Source organism: Dendrobates tinctorius, unplaced genomic scaffold, assembly GCF_039654945.1.
Source record: "Dendrobates tinctorius isolate UK_male_01 unplaced genomic scaffold, ASM3965494v1 ptg000058l, whole genome shotgun sequence".
NCBI lineage: Eukaryota > Metazoa > Chordata > Amphibia > Anura > Dendrobatidae > Dendrobates > Dendrobates tinctorius.
The window spans coordinates 5,093,760-5,121,327 of record NW_027361726.1 but is presented as its reverse complement, the minus strand read 5'-3'; the positions used below and the strand labels follow the sequence as shown (position 1 = coordinate 5,121,327).

The 27,568-nt window shown below is 41.6% G+C and overlaps 1 protein-coding gene across 6 annotated transcripts in view; it reads left to right on the top strand.

The window, feature by feature from the left end:
• EVL (Enah/Vasp-like) overlaps positions 1-27,080 on the top strand; it is a 228,273-nt gene extending 201,193 nt beyond the window's left edge. For 4 of the 6 annotated variants that reach the window (XM_073577960.1, XM_073577957.1, XM_073577958.1 and 1 more), the window contains exons 6-14: positions 433-1,311; positions 5,415-5,656; positions 5,841-5,962; positions 8,891-8,951; positions 9,109-9,169; positions 15,792-15,858; positions 23,257-23,323; positions 24,675-24,732; positions 26,449-27,080. In XM_073577960.1, the coding sequence (XP_073434061.1) occupies positions 433-1,311; positions 5,415-5,656; positions 5,841-5,962; positions 8,891-8,951; positions 9,109-9,169; positions 15,792-15,858; positions 23,257-23,323; positions 24,675-24,732; positions 26,449-26,486 (1,595 nt within the window). In that variant the 3' untranslated portion in view covers positions 26,487-27,080. The remainder of the gene's footprint in view (positions 1-432; positions 1,312-5,414; positions 5,657-5,840; positions 5,963-8,890; positions 8,952-9,108; positions 9,170-15,791; positions 15,859-23,256; positions 23,324-24,674; positions 24,733-26,448) is intronic. The other 2 variants (XM_073577961.1, XM_073577962.1) reach the window with 2 other exon arrangements.
• The last annotated feature ends 488 nt before the right edge of the window (positions 27,081-27,568 follow it).

Here is a 27,568-nt window from a genome sequence, read left to right as displayed (position 1 = left end):
CTTTACATCCCATAGTTATACCATTTAGTTCATTTTTTAGTTTCATTTCTATATTTACATATTACATTTTGATTGGCAGAGTTGCGGCAACTAGTCAGCATAGTAGACGCTGATGAAGAACCAACCCAGGAGCCAAAATTGTCCCAATAATTGGTAAATCTCATCAATGTTCTTCAGAAATAGATACAAAAGTGTTATATCTGTTGAGATTGGAAAATCCCTATTTTCTGCATTTTTACTATCCTTGGAAACGTGGACCCCTCGTTGTTTATTTTATTTGTAACCATAAAGGTCTGTGCATGCAGCCATCATTTTTTACTTTCTGTTTCCATCTGTCTCCCGCACTGCCAGCTTTCCTAAACCCTCTGCCTGATTTGTTGCCCTTGATAAATGCCCATTTTGCTCTTTTCATTTTATTTTTTCTTTTTTTAGTTTCCACCCTTCAGATAAACGTATCTTCCTCCCCTACCCACTGCCAGTCTCCTCCTCCTGACTACAATAACTACAGAACATCTCCTTCCGCTGGTACTATCCCACCACCATCTTACGCCAAAGCTATCTCTTCAGCATCTCCTGTCCCTGAACCTAGTAATATATCCACTCAAAAGTCTTCTAACAGAAGCAACGATTCCCCAGAGTTGCCGTCTAACAGTCTGTCTGGATTGGAGTCTTCCGCATCCCAAGCCTCTGCCTTTTCTCCAATCTGGCCAAGTAATGGGACCCTATCCCGAAGTGTCAAGCAAATTTCCCTATCCCCACCACCACCAAATTCCCATTCTCCATTAACTTCTCATCAGTCTGTAAAGCATCCCTCTGTGTCCTTTTCGTCCCGCTCTTCTTCTCCTTCTGTGGCTTTACCTGTGCTTCACCAGAACGTGTCTCCACAACTCCTAATTCCAGCAACTCTTCCCGTGATTCCTGCCCAGAACGTGAGGAGTAGAGGAGGTCTTGACAAAATGGTCCAAAACTCAAATTTACCTCATCAGATAGGGCCAGATGACCAAGCAGATGAACCACACTCAACTCAGATTCCATTAAGTTCTCAGAAAGCCCAAGTTAAAAGCTACGACCGGTCCTTTCTGTCCTGCCTAGAAACTGTACCCCTCCCTCAATTGCCAGTCATTGCAAGCCCGGCTGGGACTCTGACTCATGCTTCTGCTCAACCTTTCCACACCTCCTGTCAACCTTCTCAACCATCTTACCAGTCCACATCACATTTTGTTTCATTACCTCCCCCTTATGCTGCTGTATCTGAGCTGAATTTGTCCAAGAGGACTACACATTATATGACATCCGCCATTTCCCAGTTAAGTAAGTACAAGTCACTCGATAAGCAGAAAATGTCATGGGATTTGTGTTGATGTCTAGTCACAGAAATGCATGCTCTTGGTTTTTTTTTCTGAACCCCCAATTAAAGGGGATCCATAGTTACAGGATCCTGCCTGGGAGAGTCTGACATCCTTTTACATACAGTATCTTGTCTTATTTTTAGAATAAGGTATATATAGATATTTTACATCCAGAGCTGCATTGAACATTCTGCTGCTCCTAGAAGCTGGTTAGTGCTATCCAAAGCTTAATGGGGATGCAAACAGGTTTCAGAAATAGAAGCCGAATATGCAATCATAGCAATTGCTGAGGATCCGGCTACAGAAACAGTCATGTGCTTCCATGCAGCGGCCACAACATGGGAAATGTGGTATTAGAAGCCAGCCCAACCAAATAATACATAGATGGGCCCGGTCCCCCAGAATGATGTCGTTATATTTAGCACTAAAAATAGTTTCGTGATCACCATAGGGAATCATGCTCTATGCTGGCGAGGACCACTGACTAGTCTTGCATGCCAATGGTGCCATGTTGGACACTAAGTATATTGCTTGTCTGTTAGAGCCAATCGGAAGCCAGCAAAATGTTCAAGGCGCTTTGGATGTCAAGATCACTCACTAAAGTAAAACCAAAGTAATTGTTAGAAGTATTTAACATGACCACCTATAAGGTTAACGTATAAAGGAATGATAATGACAGAAGAGATGGGTAGGAGTGGAGGGTCACTAACTTATTTGCAAGTCATACATTTAAGATGTCAAAGGCACAACAATGGGAACATTTTATCACAAAATAGAGATCACAAGACTTTAGCTTTGTGTCACTATGTGCCAGGAAGTTAGACTAAGGTGGCATAGTATCACCCATGGGGACTGACAACACGGTCATAATATATTCGCCTTACATTTTGTGGGTTCTTTATGATTGCTGCTGACATATTATATACTGTACATATATATATATATATATATATATATATATATATATACACACATACATATATATATATATATATATATATATATACACACACACACATATACATACACATACATACACATACATACACACACACAATATTTACACTCAACATTGAAATTGTAAATGAGAAGGAAAGGTCATAAAATGATGAAAATCCCAGAACTTTTAAGCATACTAATGATCTGCAAGTTATGGAAAAATGGAAACAAGTTTCTAAAACTTCTCAGTTTATTTAGAATGAAATATGAGCAACCAGTGCAAAAATAACCTCATTAACAGGAACCAAGGTCAGGATTGCATTAATGGCCGAGGAAGCTTCTGCCGCTGAATGCACTTGGAGAAATGACCAAGATCCGCTGCTGGCAGCTCCCGTGTAATCATCGACTAATGACGGACCACATGTGCTCGATGGGAGACAAGGCTGGTGATGCTGCAGCCATGAGGGCACGTTTAGGCCACGCAGGCACAAGCAACATATGTCCCGATGACGTCATGTTAAATAACAGCTCCTGGGACACTTTGAAAAAATGGCGGCACCATTGGTTTCAACTACTGTACATCATGCCTCACACATCCTAATCCAAGGAAGAGGACTGGTGTGACGTTCCCTTGGTGTAGCATGACGTAAGCCAGACACCTTACCAGGTGCACTAGGCTCGGCATCACATTTATTTGTCCGTGAAACCAGTGGTGCGGCCATGCCTCTGAGTCTGACTCCATGGCCTGCAGAATCTCCAGACTTGTCTTCCATCGAGTCCCATCCGGTCTCCAATTGCACTGGGAGCTGCCAGCAGCGGATTCGGAGGATTTGCTCAAATACATTTAGAGCGACAGAACCGTCCTCAGACCATTAAAAACTCCACTGATAGCAGCCAACGTGTGCAAGTGCGAGGATTCCTGCACTGGGCGCTCACACTCTATACTCAATAAATCCAGAGGTTTTGGAAACTTTGTTCTTTTTTTTTCATCATTTGCAGACCAGTTACAGGTCTATCCATCCTGTGGTTTCCATCATTCCCCAACTTTTCCTCCTCTGTGTTATATTTTCAAAGGTTGAGGAGTCAGTGGTATCACATAAAATGTATACATATTTATTAGACACAAACACACACAATGCTACAATGTGTCCCACTGGGGTTCTGCTTTTAGAACTAGAAGAATAAATTACTCTACAGCCACATGTTACTGTCAAAAACACCGAAATTCTGATGGACCCTAGTGTATGTCAAAGAGAACATGCCTTCTTTTAATTACATGCATTTATTTTGATCAAAACCTATTTTCTACAGCCTCTATGTATCACTGTACCTAGCAGAGTAAGTAATCAGTAAATCAGTCAGATAGCTTGTTCCAGGGATTCTCAGGGATTGGAAGGGTATGTGCACACGTTGCGGATTTGTCTGCGGATTTTTCCGCGCGGAATCTGAAGAATCCGAAGGTCAAAATGCCTGCATTTTACCTGCGGATAGCCTGCGGATTTTGCCTGCCTTTTTACACCTGCGGATTCCTAGAATGGAATAGATGTAAAAACGCTGTGGAATCCGCACAAAGAATTAACATGCTGCGGAAAATAAACCGCTGCGTTTCCACGCCGATTTTCCCACAGCATGTGCACAGCGGTTTTTGTTTTCCATAGGATAACATGGTACTGTACATCCCATGGAAAACTGCTGCGGATCCGCAGACAAATCCCCAACGTGTGCACACACCCTAAGGTTGCGTTTACATTAAATGATCAGCGGTGTTAAACGACTGCCGATTACTATATGGTTTATCTGCCCATTGGTGGTCATTTAATAGGTGCACAGAACAACCAGTAATAGGCCGTACAGGGCTCATAAACTACCATGGCTCTCGGCAGCACAGGTTCTGTTTACACAGGATGATGTGCTTCCGAGAACAGTGATCTTTAACCAAGCCAAAAATGACCGTCATTTCACAAGATGAACGAGCGTTTTGTTTATTCATAGATGGCAAGATTATTGGCAAATTCTGCAGTATGAATCCACCTTAACCCTTTCTCTTGAACAGTCTTCTATGCAGATTTAGGACTACATTAAAGTTCAACTCAAGAATAGAGAGAGAAGACTTGGAGACCCTGCCATAAGAGCAACTCACTGACTGTTTCTCTGCTAGCTAATTCTGCAGTCTGCTATATACACTTATATAGAGGCTGTAGAAGACAAATAGGTCAACATTTTTAATGAAACCCTATTCTAAACATATTTTTAGACCAAACATATATGCAACCAAATAATGTCCTAATGATGGCCATGTCCTTTAAAAGGGTTTTTCACTTACAGGGAAAATGAACCTCAAATTCTCTAAATTCAACAGAACGGGTATGCACCCTCCTTGGGTCCAGCATCGGCTACCTGGATCTCAGTGTTTTGGCTGAAGTGGTAACGTCACATTGAGGACGCACATCACCGCTGCAGCTAATCATTTATCTCAGGGGCTTGTGCGGTGAGCTCCGTGATTAGCTGTAGCCCAGACACCGAGCTGGAGGTGGCGAGTACCCGCTCTTATTTTAGAGCGTCTCTGGTCCACTTGACTGAAAATGGAAAACCATCAGGTGGGGAAAAACAATGGTAGTGTCTTCATGCAGCCGTCCTACTTGAGTCACTACCGTAACCTGTGCACACCGCCAGAGCGGTGATATTTTCTAATTAGGGTAGTTAACATGCAAAAGCACCAATCTAGTACTTGCATACATTGAGTGAAAGATCACCTTGAAGTCCTATTCATGTCTGCTCTCTTGTCCCTGGTATGAGGGTTATTTTCCCAATTCATAGATGGAAGACTTTTCCCTACAGATTGTATATTTTTTACTATAGTAAAGAGAAATTTCACAGTATTTTCAACCCCATTTTCAAATATTCAAGCCTCAGCTTTAACATTGCCTATACACTAAGCTAACCTATCTTTTAATGACTTTTTTTTCTCAATCATTCACTTTTTTTCTTTACATTTTATCTTTTACATTGTAGAACAAAAAAAAAAAAAAAAGTCTCCCATTTCTACAAGGAAACCATCAATAAGCAGTTCTTTAGTGATCTGTCATTATCCCCTTGCCTAACAAAGAAATAATTTTATTTTTGAAGGTCCCATGGTCCCTCCAGGCCATCTCTCTACTTCAACTATGGTAGCTTCAGTTGGGGTAGTACCTGCTGCATCCAGTGGCCCTCCACCACCGCCTGTTGTTCCTCTACCGCCATCAGGAGCTACCCCGCCACCTGCCCCTCCGCTACCAGCTGGAGGAAGCCAAGGGGTAGTATATGAAGATAGCCCAGCATCCGGGCTGGCAGCAGCTCTGGCCGGTGCCAAACTAAGGAAAGTACAACGGGTGAGACATATATATCTACATTCCCTGTAATATCATCATATTGAGAAATCGCTGTATACCTCTGAGGCCGAGAAATGGAAGTTACATCACATTCAGAGAGCAAAATCTAATAAAATGATACTCAAGGGCATTTTTTTCCATCAACTTTTTTTTTTTTTTTTTTAAATATATTTTCTCCTTGAAGCCAGAAGATGGTTCAGGAAGTTCTAGTCCCTGCGGTGCTTCCAAGACTGATGCCAATCGAACAAGCAGTGGAAGCGGAGGAGGAGGATTAATGGAAGAAATGAATAAACTGCTGGCAAAAAGGTTCAGTACTCTAAGAACGTTGTGATGAATTAAAGGGGTATTCTCATTTCAGACGTTGACTGCTTATCCTATAGATTTGCCATAAATTTTTGAGAGTTGAGAATACCAGGTAGCTATATTCTTGTACATAGTGGCAGTATTATAGTGGTTATAATCATGTACATACGAGGCAGCATTATAGTAGTTATATTCTTGTATATAGGGGCAGTATTATAGTAGTTATATTCTTGCATATGGGGGCAGTATTATAGTGGTTATATTCTTGTACATAGTGGCAGTATTATAGTAGTTATATTCTTGTACATAGTGGCAGTATTATAGTAGTTATATTCTTGGACATGGGGGAGTATTATAGTAGTTATATTCATTGACATAGGGGGCAGTATTATAGTAGTTATATTCTGGTACATAGGGGAAGTATTATAGTAGTTATATTCTTGTACATAGGAGCAGTATTATAGTAGTTATATCTTGTACATAGGGGCAGCATTATAATAGTTATATTCTTGGACATAGGGGGCAGTATTATTGTAGTGATATTCTTGCACATAGGGCAATATTATAGTAGTTATATTCTTGTACATAGTAGCAATATTATAGTAGTTATATTCTTGTACATAGGGACAGTATTATAGTAGTTATATTCTTATACATAAGAGCAGTATTATAGTAGTTATATTCTAGTACATAAGGGCAGCATTATAATAGTTATATTCTTGTACATAGGGGCAGTATTATTGTAGTTATATTCTTGTACATAGGAGCAGTATTATAGTAGTTATATTCTTGCACATAGGGCCAGTATTATAGTAGTTATATTCTTCTACATAGAGGGCAGTATTATAGTAGTTATATTCTTCTACATAGAGGGCAGTATTATAGTAGTTATATTCTTGTACATAGGAGGCAGTATTATAGTAGTTATATTCTTGTACATAGGAGCAGTATTATAGTAGTTATATTCTTGTACATAGGGGCAGTATTATAGTAGTTACATTCATGTACATAGTAGGCAGTATTATAGTAGTTATATTCTTGTACATAGGAGCAGTATTATAGTAGTTATATTCTTGCACATAGGGAGCAGTATTATAGTAGTTATATTCTTGGACATAGGGGCAGTATTATAGTAGTTATATTCTTGTACATAGGAGCTGTATTATAGTAGTTATATTCTAGTACATAGGAGTAGTATTATAGTAGTTATATTCTAGTACATAGGATCAGTATTGTAGTAGTTATATTCTTGTACATAGGGGCAGTATTATAGTAGTTATATTCTTGTACATAGGGGCAGTATTATAATAGTTATATTCTTGAACATTGGGGGCAGTATTATTGTAGTTATATTCTTGTACATAGGGCAATATTATAGTTGTTATATTCTTGTACATAGTAGCAGTATTATCGTAGTTATATTCTTGTACATAGGGCAATATTATAGTAGTTATATTCTTGTACATAGTAGCAGTATTATAGTAGTTATATTCTTGTACATAGGGGCAGTATTATAGTAGTTATATTCTTGTACATAGGAACATTATTATAGTAGTTATATTCTTGTACATAGGGACAGTATTATAGTAGTTATATTCTTATACATAAGAGCAGTATTATAGTAGTTATATTCTAGTACATAGGGGCAGCATTATAATAGTTATATTCTTGTACATAGGGGCAGTATTATTGTAGTTATATTCTTGTACATAGGAGCTGTATTATAGTAGTTATATTCTAGTACATAGGAGCAGTATTATAGTAGTTATATTCTTGCACATAGGGCCAGTATTATAGTAGTTATATTCTTCTACATAGAGGGCAGTATTATAGTAGTTATATTCTTCTACATAGAGGGCAGTATTATAGTAGTTATATTCTTGTACATAGAGGGCAGTATTATAGTAGTTATATTCTTGTACATAGGAGGCAGTATTATAGTAGTTATATTCTTGTACATAGGAGCAGTATTATAGTAGTTATATTCTTGTACATAGGGGCAGTATTATAGTAGTTACATTCATGTACATAGTAGGTAGTATTATAGTAGTTATATTCTTGTACATAGGAGCAGTATTATAGTAGTTATATTCTTGCACATAGGGGCAGTATTATAGTAGTTATATTCTTGGACATAGGGAGCAGTATTATAGTAGTTATATTCTTGTACATAGGGGCAGTATTATAGTAGTTATATTCTTGTACATAGGAGCTGTATTATAGTAGTTATATTCTAGTACATAGGAGTAGTATTATAGTAGTTATATTCTAGTACATAGGATCAGTATTGTAGTAGTTATATTCTTGTACATAGGGGCAGTATTATAGTAGTTATATTCTTGTACATAGGGGCAGTATTATAATAGTTATATTCTTGAACATTGGGGGCAGTATTATTGTAGTTATATTCTTGTACATAGGGCAATATTATAGTTGTTATATTCTTGTACATAGTAGCAGTATTATCGTAGTTATATTCTTGTACATAGGGCAATATTATAGTAGTTATATTCTTGTACATAGTAGTATTATAGTAGTTATATTCTTGTACATAGGGGCAGTATTATAGTAGTTATATTCTTGTACATAGGAGCATTATTATAGTAGTTATATTCTTGTACATAGGGGCAGCATTATATTAGTTATATTCTTGTACATAGAGGGCAGTATTATAGTAGTTATATTCTTGTACATAGGGGCAGTATTATAGTAGTTATATTCTTGGACATGGGGCAGTATTATAGTAGTTATATTCTTGGACATAGGGGCAGTATTATAGTAGTTATATTCTTGTACATAGTGGCAGTATTATAGTAGTTATATTCTTGGACATAAGGGGCAGTATTATTGTAGGTATATTCTTGTACATAAGGTGCAGTATTATAGTAGTTATATTGTTTAAGCAACAATATTGATACTTATATGTTGTAGAAGAAAAGCAGCCTCACAGACAGAAAAGCCTGGTGATAAAAAAGAAGATGAATGCCAAACCGTGAGTGTCTATAAATCCTTCGTACCTCCCAATTATCTAGACTTCCACTATGTAATGTCAGTCTATAGAATTATCTCCGTTACATCTCACAGCCTGATATTCTATTGTGAGAATTGTTTGGTTTTTTTTTTTAATCATTATGATCCTTTATATTTAGGAAGATGCCAGTCTCTCATCTTCTCCCAACACGCGTGGTCCCACACCTCAGAACTCTGCAGGTATACCAGCACTATTGTGTATATATGGTACATGCATGGGATCCTCACACTCTTCCCCTTAATACCAGTTTCGTATGGTCCTAACCCATATAAATATTATTTTTATAACCTGTTTAGGTCTGGTTCTCTGTTTTTGACAGCAGTTAGCACCAACATAACATAGCCAGTGTCTTAATTCTATGCTTGTCAGTTTCACCATAGTTTCTCATATCTTTTCAATGGTGTTCCAAATCCCCTCCTATATCCGTAAACAAAGGGTAACCACCATTTTTTTATTTTTATTTTTTCAAAAATCCTCTTGGCTTGATCTTTCCTCAATTTATGGTTAAAAATCTGTATTCAGTGGTGACAGAGTATCATATTATTGAGATAGATGGCAGTTGGTGCTTATAAAATTCTATGTAGAGAGGAGGTGTGAATAGCTAGAGGATCAATTACAATTTGCTTTGAGTTGTCCTTAAACAGTCACAGTTCTCCATAGAGCTTTATAAGCACCAACTGCCATCTCCTATCCCAAGACTTTCCCATGATATAAGATTCTATCAGTAGCAGCTGTCATCTTCTATCTAGCTAGGAGGGAGGAGCTCTGTCTAGCTCCTCCCCTCCATACAATTGTATCCATAGCAACTGTCATTTCTTTCAGTAATGGGAGAGTGTTCATGGAATACAGATTTTACCTCAGAATTGAGAATTTTGTTCATGACTGATCAGTTCTGATAGGGAAAGAAGCAGATTTATCTAATAAAACTTATTACAAAGTTTCTTATTTTCACATGTATTATTGACTTATGAATTAAAAATTACAACGACAGTTACTCTTTAACTCCTTTACAACATTGGACGTATCCATACATCCAGGTCGCTAGGTACTTACCGACCTTGGGTGTATGGATACATCATGGTGATCGATATTGCGCGCACAAAGGCTGTAAGCGCTCGATCGTCATTAGGTGTCCATTGATTCTGACAGCTGACACCCAGCACTCAGTGAAGGAGTGCTGCCTGCACCACTCCAGGCACGTTAACCCCCTAAATACTGCAATACTTATCGATTACAGTATTTAGCAGGCAAGCAGAGGGAGGGAGCCCCCTCTGCTCTCCGATCAGTGCCCCTGCAACGTCATTGCGAGGGGCCAATCGTCGCCATAGTGACCCGATGTTGTCATGACGACATCCGGATCACAAGAGCTAGCAAACTTGTGCAGCGCTGACAGATTGTAAAGAACAGCAAAGCTCCTAATCACTTATACCGCATGAGGAATGGTGTAAAAATAATAAATAAAACAAATTCTTCACCTGCTGTTGATTTGTTCATTCTGCCTCCCAAAGATCGCAGTAAGGCTCAGTGCACATTTATCCTGCACTCTGCGCTGAGCGCTCACACTGGAGTTTCTGTGTAAATCTCTGAAATACATGATTCAGACGGAACCCTCGACGGAAGATTCGATAATGAGGCAAATGGAGGCACTGTGACCTGTCATCCGGCTGTGTATGTCTTTATAGGATTGCATAAAAGTTCCGTCGGCTGCAGTTTTGTGCACTTCTGAAGAGGAAACCGCTGAACAGAGTCCAGAGTAACCCTGCTACCTCATTATAGTGAATGAATCCCTCTGGGGTTTCATCTGAATCACGTCACTCAGATTTAGATGGAAACCTCAAAGTAAGAGCTCAGCGTAGAGCGCAGGATAAATGTGATCCCAAATGTTATGTAAAATGTTCCCAATGAAAGTTTGTTTTTTTTAACCAATAAATTTTTATAGTTTGAAACTGATACAAGTCATACAGTCAGCACAGAGATAGTAGAATCAGTAATAGGTAAATCACATATGATTTTGTTCCTAGAAAAATGGAAGAACCAAGGAAAACTGTAGTACAAAAAATATGGATCATATGAACTGAGGGGGGAAAGGAGGGGGGTGGGGTGAGAGGGAAAGGTATACAATGGGCCATGAAACATTAACTGATTTTGATCATGCGGTAATTATTTAGTTTCAAGTCTATCGTAATACCATAAGTAAGAGGGGTATTGTGTTTAACCCCTTTACTCCCAAGGGTGGTTTGCACGTTAATGCCCAGGCCAATTTTTACAATTCTGACCACTGTTCCTTTATGAGGTAATAATGCTGGAACGCTTCCATGGATCCCAGTGATTCTGACATTGTTTTCTCGTGACATATTGTACTTCATGTCAGTGGTAAAATTTCATTGATATAACTTGCGTTTATTTTTGAAAAAAACGGAAATTTGGCAAAAATTTTGAAAATTTCGCAATTTTCCAACTTTGAATTTTTATGCCCTTAAATCACAGACATATGGCACACAAAAAAATTAATACGTAACATTTTCCACATGTTTACTTTACATCAGCACAATTTTGGAACCAAAATTTTTTTTGTTAGGAAGTTATAAGGGTTAAACGTTGACCAGCGATTTCTCCTTTTTACAACACCATTTTATTTTTAGGGACCACATCACATTTGAAGCCACTTTGAGGGGTCTATATGATAGAAAATACCCAAAAGTGACACCATTCTAAAAACTGAACCTCTCAAGGTGCTCAAAACCAGATTCAAGAAGTTTATTAACCCCTCAGGTGCTTCACAGGAATTTTTTAATGTTTAAAAAAAATGAACATTTAACTTTTTTTTTTTTTCACAAAAAAAATTACTTAAGGTCCAATTTTTTTTATTTTACAAAGGGTAACAGGAGAAATTGGACTGCAAAAGTCATTGTGCAATTTGTCCTGAGTACGCTGATACCTGATATGTGGGGGGGAACCACTGTTTCGGCGCATGGCAGAGCTCGGAAGGGAACGAGCGCCGTTTGACTTTTTCAACGCAAAATTGGCTGGAATTGAGATCGGGCGCCATGTCACGTTTGGAGAGCCCCTGATGTGCCTAAACAGTGGAAACCCCCCACAAGTAACCCCATTTTGGAAACTAGACCCCCCCAAGGAACTTATCAAGATGTGTGGTGAGAACTTTGAACCCCCAGGGGCTTCACAGAAGTTTATAACTTACAGCCATACAATTAAAAATCATATTTTTTCCACAAAAATGATCTTTTCACCCCCAATTTTTATTTTCCCAAGGGAAACAGGACCCCAAAAGTTATTATGCAATTTGTCCTCAGTACGCTGATACCTCATATGTGGGGGTAAACCACTATTTGGGAGCATGGCAGAGCTCAGAAGGGAAGCAGCGCCATTTGACTTTTTTTGGCTAGAATTGAGATCAAACGCCATGTTGCATTTGGAGAACACCTGATGTGCCCAAACAGTTGAAATCCCCAATTCTAACTCCAACCCTAACCCCAACACACCCCTAACCCTAATCTCAGCCCTAGACCTAGCCCTAACCCTAATGGAAAAATGGAAATAAATACATTTTTTTACATTTTATTATTTTTCCCTAACTAAGGGGGTGATAAAGGGGATTTGATTTACTATTTATGGCAGGTTTTTATGTTTGGCGGCTGTCATACGCTAAAAGACGCTTTTTATTGTAAAAAATAGTTTATGCATCACCACATATTGATGCAGCTGTCATACGCTAAAAGACGCTTTTTATTGTAAAAATAGTTTATGCATCACCACATATTGAGCGCTATAATTTTTCCGTATTTTGACCCACCGAGTCATGTGAGTTCTTATTTTTTGTGGGACGAGTTGACGTTTTTATTGGTACCATTTTCGGGCATGTGACATTTTTTGATAGCTTTTTATTCTGATTTTTGGGACGCAGAATGAACAAAAACCAGCATTTCATGAATTTCTTTTGGGGGGGGGGTGCGTTTACACCGTTCCGCATATGGTAAAATTGATAAAGCGGTTTTATTCTTCGGGTCAGTACGATTACAGCGATACTTCATTTGTCTTTTTTTACATTTTGGCGCTTTTATGCATTAAAAACAATTTTATATAAAAAATAATTATTTTTGCATCGCTTTATTCTGCGAGCTATAACTTTTTTTTATTTTTTCGCTGATGATGCTGTATGGTGGCTCGTTTTTTGCGGGAAAAGATGACGTTTTCAGCGGTACCATGTTTATTCATATCCATCTTTTTGATCGCGCGTTATTGCACTTTTTGTTCGGCGGTATGATAATAAAAAAAAAAAAAAAAAAAAATGCAAAAAACAATGCTTTAAGGGGTTCACTAAAGGGGTTAGTGGATAGCTTTATAGGGTGGGTCGTTACGGACGCGGCGATACTAAAGGTGTGTAATTTTATTTTTATTTTTTTTATTTAGAATAAAAAAGATCTTATTAGGGAATATTTTTTTTTTATAATTTATTTTGTGATTTTTATCTTTACACGTGTTTTTTTTTTTTTTTTTTTACTTTATTATATTGTCCAAGGGGGGGACATCACCCTGCAGGACCCCGCGGCCATATTGGATCTGGGGGCCTGCAGGGAGGAGGACTCTCAGAGCGACGCAGCACATCGCGTCGCTCCGGGGGTCGCAGGGAAGCACGGAGGGAGCCCCCTCCCTGCGCGCTTCTCTCCTATGCCCCCGGTACACTGCGATCATGTTTGATCGTAGTGTGCCAGGGGTTTAATGTGCCTGGGGCGGTCTGTGACCGCCCCTGACACATAGTGCCGGGTGTCAGCTGTGATAATCCGCTGACACCCGGCTGCGATCAGCTGTGCTCCCCCCGTGAGCGACGCTGATTGCCTGTGACGTAATATTCAGTCCCAGGTCCCATGGATGAAATATTACGTCCAATGTAGGAAAGGGGTTAAGGTTGCGTTTGTAACAGTTATGATCTCTAAGCATTAGATTAGTGTTTAGGTCAGATGGCTGATGGTTAGATGTGGTTTATATTATAATGTCTGTCTGATAGCTTGCCAAGGACCCAACCTTTGTCGGGTTTTGTCTGCACATTGGCAGTCTGGAGCTAGCAAACTTTTGTATGAAATATACGAGTCTACCCTTGCCCAGATTTCCTCCATTGATGGCAGTGACGTGGATTTACATTTTGAGGCTAAACCCTGTCTGGCTGCCGTTAATATTAATGAGCCAATCCATCTTGAGCTGTAGGGGAGGCCCGGGACTTCGATGTTTAACAATGCTAGGGCCAGGTTTGGGAGGAGTATGAAATGATATCAAAGATTTTTTTCCCAGTAATGCAATGCTAAAGGACAGGACCACCGAACGTGTAAGAGTGATCCCACCTCTCCGCAGCCCCTCCAGCAAGGTTGAGAGCATGTGGGGAACGTGAGCAATGCGCTTGGGAGCCAAGTACCATCTGAGATGGATTGTTTTGATAATCTCTAATGGTTTATGCAGGCTGAAGATTTAGTAGACCATGTCCCAATGAAAGTTTCAACTCAACCCACAAAAAAAAGAGCCCACTCAGGTCCATCATCTGTCAATGGAAATACGGGGGAGTTTCCTTGTTACTGGTGGCACAAAGGCTCTGGAAAAGTGAAATGGCTGCTTGCCCCCCCCCCCAAAAAAAAAAGAAAAAGAAATTCAGCATATTCTGCACTCCCGAATCCCCCACTCCCTTCTAAATATACCTAAACCATATTTCGCCTTCACCTGTTTGGAATTTCTGTAGCAATGACAACCCACCTAATTTATGAGTGTGTGACTCCAGAAGTCTAGAAAACATTTTTGTGGGAAAATTTTGATTTTTATTTTCACGGCTAAATGTTATAAACTTCTGAGAAGCACCTGGGGGTTCAAGGTGCTCACCACACATATAGATAATTTGCCTGAGGGGCTTTAGTTCTAAAATGGGGTCACTTGTAGGGGGGTTCCACCGTTTCCCTTCAGAGCCCTGCCATGCGCTCAAACAGTATTTCCCCCTCCCACATATGGGATATCGGCATGCTCAGGAGATATTGGACAAATTTTGGGGTTCATATTTTCCCTGTTACCCTTGTGAAAATATAAAAATTTCGGTCTAAAGTCAATTTTTTTGTAAATAAGAAAAAGGTAAATGTTTATTTTTTTTTCCTTCCACATTCTAAAAATTCCCATGAAGCACCTAAAGGGTTAATAAACTTCTTGAATGTGGTTTTGAGCACCTTGAAGGGTGCAATTTGTATAATGGTGTCACTTTTGGGTATTTTTTGTCACATAGGTCCCTCAAAGTCACTTCAAATGTAATGTGGTCCGTAAAAAAGTTTTGTAAATTTTGTTGAAAAAATTAGAAATCACTGGTCAACTTTTAACCCTGATAATTTCCTAATTTTTTGTTATGTTCAAAATTCAAAAACATTTGTTGCTGTAAAGTAGACATGTGGGAAATGTTATTTATTAACTATGTTTTGTAACAAAACTTTCTGATTTAAGGGCATAAAAATAAAAAAAATTTCAAAATGGCAACATTTTTCTAAATTTTTCCAAAATTTCCATTTTGTTTTTTTTTTTCACAAATAACGCAAGTCATATCGAATAAATGTTACCACTATCATGAAGTACAATATGGCACAAAAAACTCTCAAATCTGTGGGATCTGTTGAAGCGTTCCAGAGTTAAGATATTACAGATTCTTGTACCTATAAATGATATGGACTTAATTGGTGGAGATCCACTTTAAAGCCACCACTACATGGACAGATATTCTATCACTCCCTGTCTCCGTTATCTAATACTGGTATCTTATTACAGACTTGGGTAAAAAACCATGGGAAAGAAGTAATTCAGTGGAAAAGCCTGTGCCCTCATTACTGTCCAGGTGAGTGCTCGGCCCAGCCGCAGTCTGAGCTCGGACTGTATCATGTAGTGCTCCCTATTGCTGTGCCCATAAATGTGTGTACATATATCACATTACTGATCCTGTACTAAACCTGAGTTACCTCCTGTATTATACTCCAGAGCTGCACTCACTATTCTGCTGGTGCAGTCACTGTGTACATACATTACATTACTGATCCTGAGTTACATCCTGTATTATACCCCAGAGCTGCACTCACTATTCTGCTGGTGCAGTCACTGTGTACATACATTACTGATCCCGAGTTACCTCCTGTATTATACCCCAGAGCTGCACTCAATATTCTGCTGGTGGGGTCACTATGTACATACATTACTGATCCTGAGTTACACCCTGTATTATACTCCAGAGCTGCACTCACTATTCTGCTGGTGCAGTCACTGTGTACATACATTACTGATCCTGAGTTACCTCCTGTATTATACTCCAGAGCTGCACTCACTATTCTGCTGGTGCAGTCACTGTGTACATACATTACTGATCCTGTGTTACATCCTGTATTATACTCCAGAGCTGCACTCACTATTCTGCTGGTGCAGTCACTGTGTACATACATTACTGATCCTGTGTTACATCCTGTATTATACTCCAGAGCTGCACTCACTATTCTGCTGCTGCAGTCACTGTGTACAGACATTACTGATCCTGTACTGATCCCGCGTTACATCCTGTAGATCTTTTATTATAAAAATGAAAAACATAACAATAATAATAATAACAGAAACATAAGAATATAGGCCAGAAAATGCTGGAAAGGAGTCGGGGTGGAAATTTCACCAGCCCCTTTGCCAGAACCTGTCTGTATTGAGAAGTGCTGTGGGACGCCAATTCTCAATCCAAGATGGGTCCTTACCCTTTGACAAGATGATCAGGGCAGACCTCCTCATTGACTTTGGCAGAGTGCCTGAGGAAAGACACTCATTGAATACCTCAGTCAAGAGGGGAACCAAAGCATCATTAAAGGTCTTATAGAACTCAGATGTTAAGCCATCTGGACCAGGTGATTTTTTTTGGGGGGCAAGCCCTTCAATTGCCAACTTAACTTCCTCTTCCCTGATCATCTCTGTCAAAACGTCAAGAGAGGGGTCTACCCCTGGTTCGAGGATGGTTTCAGCCAGGAAAGCCAACATCTCATCCCAACCAAGATCCCTCTTCCCCAAGAGGTGCGAGTAGAAGGCTCTGACAACCTCCAGGATCCCTGATCTGGATTGACTCAGGGACCCCGCAGTGTCGACCAGTCCTGTAACCACTTTAGTATTCACTGACATCTTGAAGTTTCTGTAAGGGTTGGGTAAACGGTACTTCCCGTAATCGCTCTCAAAAAACAAAGATGCGTGTCTATCGTACTGACACCTCATAAGCAAAGATTTCACTCTGGAGATCTCCTCGTGGCTACCTCCAATTGAGACAAGATGCTCAAGTTTCCTCCTAAGATCCTTATACAGGCGGTCCCTGCTCAGACTCATGAGACTTGAGAGCTGGCGGAAGAGTCTCAACACCCTTTTATTGAACATCTCCCACCACTCTGATTTACTACTACAAAGATCCAGTAAGGGTACTTGGCTCTGAAGAAAATCCTCAAAGGACTGTCTTTGTTCGCTTCTTCCAAGAGAGACAAATTGAGCCTCCACAAGCCTCTTCCCATCCGGATGGTCTTTTACATTCAGAGAAAACAAAATTAAACAGTGGTCGGAGAACTCCACCTCAACAACAGACACTACTGAAGAGACAGCTTCCTCCTTTAAATAAAACCTGTCTATTCTGGACCTACAGTTACCTCTATGATAGGTGAACCCCTCGTGGCCTGGGGTGTGCCGAATGTGGACATCCACCAGGTGAGCCTCACTAGCTATACTATTAAGGGCGACGCTATCATAAGTCAGCTTGTCTCTGGAACCTCCTCAATCTCGGGGCCTCATGACAGTATTAAAGTCCCCTCCAAAGACAACCTGCCGACTTGTAAAAAGGTAGGGCTTGATCCTCAAAGAGACACTTCCGGTCCCACTTAGATTGGGGACCATAGATGTTAATGAGCCAGAGCTCCTGTCCCTTCACGAGGACATCCAAGATCAGGCACCTCCCCATTTCTAACTCAATAACCCGTCGGCATTCCACCGGTGCGGTAAAAAGGACCGCCACTCCGCTATACGGCTCGACCGCAAGAGACCAATAGGAGGGCCCGAGTCTCCACTCCCTCTTAGCTTTAAACACATCTGCCATGCTTGGCAGCCTGGTCTCTTGCAAAAATTAAATGTCAGCTTCAACACAGCTAAGAAAATCAAAGGCTGCAAATCTAGCTGTATTTGACTTTATGCTGGCGACAATAATTGACGCCAGCGTCAACGGAGTTAGTACTGCCATCATTGGTGATTAAGATGGCTTTCTTTTTCTCACTCCCCTTATCCTCTGCCTCAGAGGAGGAATTCTTCCCCCTCTTTAATGACACAGAGGTGTCCATTCCCACAAGCTTTTTCTTTTTATCGTCCTCGTCTCCGGACTCTGGGCCAGTCCCTCCTTCCAAGGACCTTACATTCCCAGAAGAAGAAGACTCGGCACCCCCTGTAAGCGCCACCGAAGCCGGAACCTCACACACAGCTTCCTCCTCAGACGAAGAGATGTTCTCAAGGGTTTGGAACCGGTTAGAAAGACCAACCAGAATCACCAAAAGTCACCACACAGGTGGCACCTAATCTCAACACAAGATGCAGCAAGATGGCTGACATCCCCACACAATGCACATTTCTGCACAGTGCAGTTTGCGCTGTGTGTGGGGTCGCCACACCTGTGACAAAGCTTCGGTTGCCTCTGGTAGAAGACCTGGATACGATCCCTACCCAGGAAGGCAGATGATGGAATGTGGGCAATCGTACCACCTGAGCGCTTAAGTTTTACCATAAACGTCCAGGCCCCTGACCAGATACCAAACTCGTTACGGTTCTTCTTTGGCATCTCCACCACCTCTCCATATCGGCCAAGCCATGTCATGATGTCATAACAAGAACGTGACTCGTTACAAGTTATCACGGTCACTTTCTTGACTTGGTTTTGGAGAGACACAGCCTGAATGGCAAAGTCTCGCCAGCCGGGCTCATTTTTTGCCAACTCATAATTCGACCAGAAGAGCTCAAGCCCCTCTGGCCCAATAAAGCTGACATCAGACTCAGGCATGGAATAGCAATGTATCAAGGCGTAGATGTCAATCGCCTTGAATCCCATCTTCAGCAGGAGCTCCACAACCTTAGACCTTGGAGGACACGCATCACTGCCTCTCCACCGAAGACGGACCACATTCCTAGGCACACTACCCAGCCCAGCTGTTGGGAGGGACCACACTGTATCCCCACCATTTTGCTCTCGGAAGGCCCCGAGGCCATGTCTCTTTATCCAGAAGGATAGATCAACCTCTCGACACTCTACCATTAGTGATCTCTCCCCCTTCTTTGGAGCCTCCAGGAGACGCCACTGCAACATGCTGTCCCCAGAGCCTGGAGACGAGGAGGTCGCCCTACTTCCCCCGGAGGTGACAGTGGCATAACTCCTGATAGGTTCTGCCACCACCGGGGATGCAACCGGACCAGTGACCACATCAACACCAACAGTATCACTATTACCCACCTCCATAACCCCCTCACCCTCCACTAAACTAGCAACCACACCACTAGACAAAGAATTTTCATCATTCATACCTTCCAACACATTCAATCCTGCTGGACCAGTGACAACAGGGGGTGACACTTTGACCTCTGCATCATCAGGCGCAAGGGGTTCAGTCTCCTCCACAGAACTGGTGGTGACCTCACCCCTAGTCTTACGTGTGCCCTCCGCATTATCAGCTGGTAATTTCCGATGTTTAACAACTGACATCAGACGCCGCTGATCTTTTGCTGCTGTGAGGCGCTGCTGAACCTTTATATCAGTATCTTGTTGACCAGCGGCGCCAACACAGAATAGGACTTTGGGAGGTTCGGAACGCCCAGCCCCGACAACCCTCACACTGCCGCCGCTTCTCAACTAAGTGATCAGCGGCAACAGCATTCAGGGGTGCTGAGGCTACCGGAGCTGCCCTTCCCATTGAGCGCACCACAGTATCGTGTCCTGACTGTTTGCACGCCGCCTGGCCGCCCTCACTGTCCAGCCTCTCGGCTGATGCACTTCCTGCTACGTCCCTGCTACTATAAGCAGAGATGGAGCTTTGCGCCTCACTACCGTGCTCTGTACTCTCCCCGCGCCTTTGCACCAGATCCACAGCAGATCCCGGGCTGGGCAACGGGGCTTATACAGCGAGCTGACCCTGCAGCCGACTTAGGGGGTACAGGGAAGGGGGCATATACATAACTTACAACTTCCTGCGGCTTTGGATTGGTGGTCTTTCCCTTTTTCTTCTGGCCCCCAGGTGCATCCTCTGGTAATTCATCACCAAGATGGAATTTCTGAAAGCACACTGGGGACTCCAGGAGCTTGATCTCCGCCATTAGTGCCGCTCCCTGGCCGCTGTGGTCACTATCCTCCCCAGAGCCAGCAGAACTGCGACCAGATGTCAGAGAGCTCGCTGCATGTGGCCTGCTGGTGACTTTGCAGGCTGCCAGGTGGGGCTTTTTGCTGGTCATCATCCTCATAATCATCATCCACCTGGCTTTTAGGCTGCAGCCCCATCTGCTTTTGCTCTCTGTTATCAGCCATTTTTCTAAATCGGTCTTCATTTATTAGTTTTTCCTTGAAGGGACCACTCTTCTCTCTTATTAAGGCTTTCCTCACCTCCAGCTCATCAATTTCAAGCTTTAGTTTCTTTATCTCCGCCTGGAGCTGATTCTTCCTTGGCTTTGAGGCACCTGCAGCTTTAGCGCTTGTGCAGCGCAGCTCCTCCCGGAGCCTCCTCAGGGTCTTACTTGCATCTTCATACTTACGGAGGTGGCTCATGACCCTGGAGGCATAGGTAAAAACTCCCGGGACCTCTGCAGCCCCCTATCTTCTTCAGTGAGGTCTGCCTCTCCTCCGTGAGCACTCAGCTGACCTCCGTAAGGACCACCATCTTGCACGCTGCTAGCAGGCTTCTCCAAGTAGGAAGACTTGCGGCTTCTCTGGGTCTCTGCAGACTGGGGGGGGGGGGGGGGAGGAGTAGGAGCCACATTGCTCTCACCCCCGAGTCCTCTGATGTGCAGGTCGGTTGCTGGTTTCTTCTGCCCCCCCACCAGCCTGGACATGGAAACAGAAGCCTGGGACTTTCAAGCGAGGCTGACAGCAGCAAAACGCGCGTCGGGGTGTGTTCGGTGAGGCACTTCAGTACAGGGTAAGCTTACCCCCTTCCCTATACTCAGTGCATTGAGGACGATAGAATTTATGAACACGTTGGTACGGTTATGTTGGTATATGGGAATGAGGTCTAAAGCTGCCCCTATGGCTTCAATGGACTTACAGTAATTGAAGCTTATTGATAACTCATAGGTATTGGCATATCTTGAGACAATACATGGGATAGGGTCTCTTTCACCATTTACTGGATTCTATATGTGATGTAATAGTATATATAATATGTACGGAGTGCTACATATTTTGGTGTTCTGTATAACACATCTTTTTACCTATGTTTATTTTTTTAAAGTCCTTGGATTGTGACAAAGTATTTTTGTATTTTGTTATAAAACTCCTATGATTCTCCAGTTTTTGCACAATTAGATATGGAGTTATAGGTAGTGGCTAAGTGACTTTCACTTTGAACACGTTACATTATGAGTCTGGATATTGTTAAATTGCTCCTCTGTACCATGTTGTCATGGGCCGCTATTGCAGATGCTCCTGTGTACCACGTGGTTGTGGTCCGCTATTGCAGCTGCTCCTCTGTACTGTTGTTGTGGGGCGCTATTGCTGTTGCTCCTCTGTACTATGTGGTTGTGTGCCGCTATCCCAGGTGCTGCTCTGGACCATGTGGTCGTGGGCCACTAACACCGATGCTCCTCTGTACCATGTCGTCATGGATGATCATCACAGATGTTCCTCTGTACCATGTTGTTGTGGGCCACTAACGCGGATGCTCCTCTGTACTACGTGGTCGTGGACGACTATCACAGATGCTCCTCGGTACCATGTGGTTATGGGCTGCTATAGCAGATGCTCCTTTATTTAGGGTCATTCTGATACTACAGCTTTCCACATCACTCCAGATGATGTAGCTTCAGCCTCTACGTCTCTGTCCGCACAGCTGAAATAAGTAATGGGGGATCCCAATACTGTATACAATCCATTTTGTCCTATGGGAAAGGTTTTCTTTCTTACCTCTGCTGCTATCTGTTCATCATTCTGGCCAGAAAACATAAGGGAATTGTGGAGCTAGAAGTCGGGTGTCATGAATTAGAAAAACTGGGCTTTTCTCATCCAAGAACAGCGCCATGCCTATCTGTGAGCGGCAGTCATGGCCCGCAAAGGTGTCTGCTCTAACGCACCCTAGCCACCCGCGCCACATATACAAAGCCCCACTAACTCATTTGCCTGGTTTCCAGGGTTTTCCCCGAGACGTAGAAATATTTCTTCCTTTGTTCTGGCACATAGAGAGTGTCCAATTCCAACTTTACACGTAGAACTTTACTCTTTTCAATTTCAGCACATCCACATCAGTTACAGCATCAACACAGAGTTCTGCACAGTCCACATCCTACACGTTCCCTGTGCTTTTCAACTATGTCCTTCAGTTTGTACACGGGTCGTTCCATCTCGACCGGTACCGTAGCATCCTCCCTGTTCAGCTTCACTATGTTCAGGAGTTCCCTTGTCCGTTTCACCCCAGACATGAGGACATCTGTAGTAAGCTGCCACATCTTCGAGCGACCTGTGTGTCAATGCTGCTGCACTTCTGGCCCAACAGCCGTGGACGGCTGGGTTCCCCACTTCCCAGAGTTAACCGCCCGTTCAGGGCTCTGTAGCTCTACTCACTAGAGAAAGAAAAAACCCTCTATCTTATCTGCGGTTGGCTCCTCCTATGTAAACTATATTCACTATTGTGTCCACCTTGAGGTACTGCACTTTCCCTATCTACACAACATATATACATAGCTGCATCATAAACATATATAATTATATAAGCAGAGGAAATGAGTGGAGCATCACATGATCCTGGTGCACCTCTTACACAACCACAGGCTGTATCTGGTATTGCAACTCTGCAGGATTCACTTCCATGTAGCTGAACGCCAGTATAAGACAACCGATGAACATAGGGTGGCACCGTTTCTGGAAGAATGCACCCCTGCAATTTCTAATCCTGTCCCTCATAGGACTTGATATTTTTTCTGGACCACTGGTACAAGTATTGAATAGAAGCCTGATGAGAGATGTAGTACATCCGATCATTATTTTTAACTCTTACAGGATGAAGCCTGTAAACAGCAGCAATGACGTATCGACGGACACCTTAGATTTTGACCGAATGAAGCAAGTGAGTACAAGCAGTGGCCATCCTCTGTCACCTTATGTCTTCGGCTTTTCACCATTTGCACTATCTTTGCTTGCTTTCAGCAAGTTGAAACATTTTTGATTACCTGCAGAGGCTGATAATCTGTGCTGGCCTCGTACTTTTCACAGCTATGGTTTGTTACAGTGGAACCCTGCAAGAGTTAAGACATACAAAATGTACCAAATCTGTAGGGGGTAACTGAGCTGCAGGATTCTACATCCGGAAAGATCACATCGCATGTAAACATTTGTATACTGGTTTCTATTTTTCAATTGAAAATGATTACGTCAAGAAAATATTTCTGACTTTTCATCTAAAGAATGGCTTTAACCCCTTAGTGACCGCCAATACGTCTTTTAACTGACCTGAGATATAAAAGAATAGCATCCCCATACAAGTGACAATCCAGCAGCTGTCGGCTGTACACTATAGCTGACAACTTGCTGTATCAGCCACAGTCATTGTTGGCATCGTCCATATCTGTTTAACCCCTTAGATGCTGCTGTCAATAATGACTATATCATATAAATGGTTAAAAGAGTGTGGGGGGCTTCCTCTTTATTCCCATCAGCACCCTGAGATCATGATTGTGTGGTTCTGATGTTTGCCATGGTAGTTCATGGCCAAATAACGGCCTTAGAGTGTCACGGCTATAGTGGCCTGTTCAGAAGTCAGCGACATTTAGGTGGTAAAATACACTTTTTCATTTCTATCATGTCACTTTGTATTAATTCCTGAAAAGCACCTGAAGGGTTAATAAACTACCTGACAGCAGTTTTCAGTATGTTAGGAGGTGTTGTTTTTAAAATGGTATCATGTTTGGGGGTTTTCCAATATGTAGGACCCTCAAAGTCACTGCAAACCTGGATAGGTCCCTAAAAAAAATAATTTTGTAAATTTCCATGAAAAAATGAAAGATTACTGCTACAATTTTAAACCTCCTAAAATGCTAACAAAACAAAATAACATTTTACAAATGGTGCTGATGTAGAGCAGACATGTGGGAAATGTTATTTATTAATGTTTTGCTATGGTATGACTATCTGAATTAAAGGGATAATCATTCAAAGTTTGAAAATTGCTCATTTTTTTACATTTGTCAAATTTCTGATATTTTTTATAAACAAACACAAAACATATCAACCTAAATTTACTATTATCATAAAGTATAATGTGTCACAAAAAAAATCTCAAAATCACTGGAATTTGTTGAAGTGTTCAAGAGTTATTACCACATAAAGCAACACTGGTAAGATTTTTAAAATTTGGCTCTGTCACTAAGGGGTTAAAGTAATTTGTTAACATGTTTCTATTTGTTTGGTTTTTTTTTAAGGAAATACTAGAGGAAGTTGTTAGAGAGTTACATAAAGTCAAAGAAGAGATTATCGATGGTAAGTCCATCCTTACTAGTCTATTTCTCTAATCACAGCAGTTAGAAACCTTGAAATATTCATGTTGGCCACTAGATGTCACCAGCAGTCACACTCCTGACACTTCACTTACAGCCTGCAGTAAAGATTACAAGTTACTACAGCAACCAAATGTTTTCAAGTTATAAAGGGAATCTTACTAAATTGTCCTACAACTGTTCCAAGTGCAGCACTAATTTTCTCCAGTGAAACGATGGACGCAAAGGCTTTACCTCTTTTATATACTTCTTTATTGACTTATAGGGACTTGAAGGGACTCTATGCAAGGCAGTGGGGTCTATCAGAGGATCAGCTATAATTTTCAGGATCTGGCAATCTGTAATTTGTTATTTGTATGCCATCAAGATAGAACATAAAAGTAGAGATGTTTGTATAAGAACTTTTATTTCCTTGAAGATTTTGGGTCTCAAGGTAAAGTCTGCTTCAGGGCCCCCCCAATTATTACGAATGTTCTTATTAAGTCCCCCATTTCCATTACATAGTGATCAGCCAAACAAATCAGATCCTTAAAGGGAATTTGTCACTCCTTTTTTGAGATATCACATAATGATATCATTCAATAGTGTTTTACCTAAGTAGTGTAGTCGTATTTTTTTCCCCCTTGTCCCCGCTCCTTTGATGCATAAATACCTTTTTTATCACTCTTCAGATTTATGGAAATCGCCACGGTCCGGTCCGCTGGGTGTGGCTTATTCTCCCCCCACCTTGGCTTGCTTGACGTAATTTCTTCTGTGAATCTAACAGATGGCGTTGTTTATTCGCACCTGCGCATTCATAAGGCCGCTTGCGCAGTATGTTTTGCCCTAATGTAGGCAAAGCATATAATCGCTACTGTGCATGCGCCAGTATTTTTCCCTGCGTCTATGACCCGGTAGTCTTCATATGCATATGAAGACCTCCGGGTCATAGACGCAGGGAAAAATACCAGCGCATGCGCAGTAGCGATTATATGCTTTGCCCACAGTTGGGCAAAGTATACTGCGTAAGCGATCTTTTCAATGCGCAGCCGCTGACATACTACATACGTGAACGCAAGACTTACTACAACGAAATACGCAGAGCAAGCCAAGGTGGGGGGGGGAATAAGCCACGCCCATCAGACCACAGCAATTTCCATAAATCTGAAGTGATAAAGGTATTTATGCATCAAAGGTGCGGGGACAGGGGGAAGAAAAAAAAAAAAGAACCTCTACAATACTTACGTAACACACAACTGTATGATATTATATAATATATCTCAAAAAAGGGGTGACAGATTCCATTTAATAGTGATGAGCGATCGTGCTGGATAAGGTGTTATCATGCTCAGGTGCCGAGTGTCTGCGGGGTGCTCGAACACTATGTCTGAGTCCCCGCGGCTGCATGTCTCATGACTGTTAGATGAGCATAGTATTCAAGCACGCCGCAGACATTCAGCACCTGAGCATGATAACACCTTATCCCAGGATGGTCGCTCATCACCAGTTGTCACCTACAAGTTAAACATTGATGGCGTAGATTTTCACTAATTTTTAGAAAGTTTAGGCTGCACCTAATTTTTTTAAAAAATGAACAAAAAAAACCCATCACAAAAAATTGTTTACAGACCCTAGAGTGACGATTATTGCATTTGCTGGAGCCAAGACCAGCAGGGAGCACACGGATCACTAATCAGCCTGCGTTTCTCCTCTCTTTCAGCCATCAGGCAGGAGTTGAGCAGAATCAGTACCACATAATGATGGAAGGAGCGGTCCGGTCCGGGAACGTACAGTGGAGTCCAAGCAGGGCTGATGATTTGCGTGTTCCGATGTCACTGAATTAGGGGACTGCACCTGCACCTGTTCCTATCCCCGTAGCAGACACACTTTGAAGCTTGCAGCCTTGGATTTTGCTTTAAGTCTTACCATGAAAGAAAAAATTTTTATTCAAACATTTGACATTCGGGGATTTTATTTTTAGACTTCATCTGACTTTGCACACCAAGATTCGTCAGCCTTTTTTTTTTTTTTCTTTTTTTGTATGATATATTTGCTTATTTAAACGTATTTTTCATTTAGTAGTAGATATGGAAAAAAAAAAAATAAGAAAAATGTGAGCTATTTGCTTTATTAGGACGACCTCAGAGTAATTTATCCGGTAGTCTGCAGTGTTAGGACCCTTTCTTGCCAATCGAATTTTATTGCAAATATCACGAAGGAACCAGAAACAAAAAAATCATATGGTGACAAAAAGACAAAAAAAAAACCTTCCACCTCATCACAATATTACGATGGTACATCAGTGCACCAGTAGCTGTATTCATATTGGTAATAAATTGTTTATTGTCCAGACTCAATTTTGCTGATTTTTTTTTTTTTTTTTTTGGGGGGGGGGGGGGTGGTAAAGGGGCAGCCCTCCAATTAGGTGAGGCTTTCTAAAGGAGTTGGCCCATTTTAGACAAGCTCTTAAAGGGACCTCTGATCCTTACAGGAACTGGTGAGGCAAAGTGAGGCATTACACCATGCTAAATAAAACTCATTAAAAGACAAATGGCGCAATCAATTACTTTTAGTCCAGAATACGTGCATTTATGTAAAAAGAAAATGCCCCTGAAGGTCCATATCTTAAGAGAAGAGCGTGTGACTTTCCAAGGAATGACCACTGAGCTCTGAACTTGCAGGTCCGTAAGCAGTGTTTTAAGGAGGACTTGAAAATCCAAGCCGGACAGACGTACCCTGGACCTGCAGACACATTACGGAAATTTTATTATGATGCATACTATATGAGCAGAGAAAACAAAAAGAAGCTGTGAAAGCATGTCAATGGAAAGGCTGAAAAG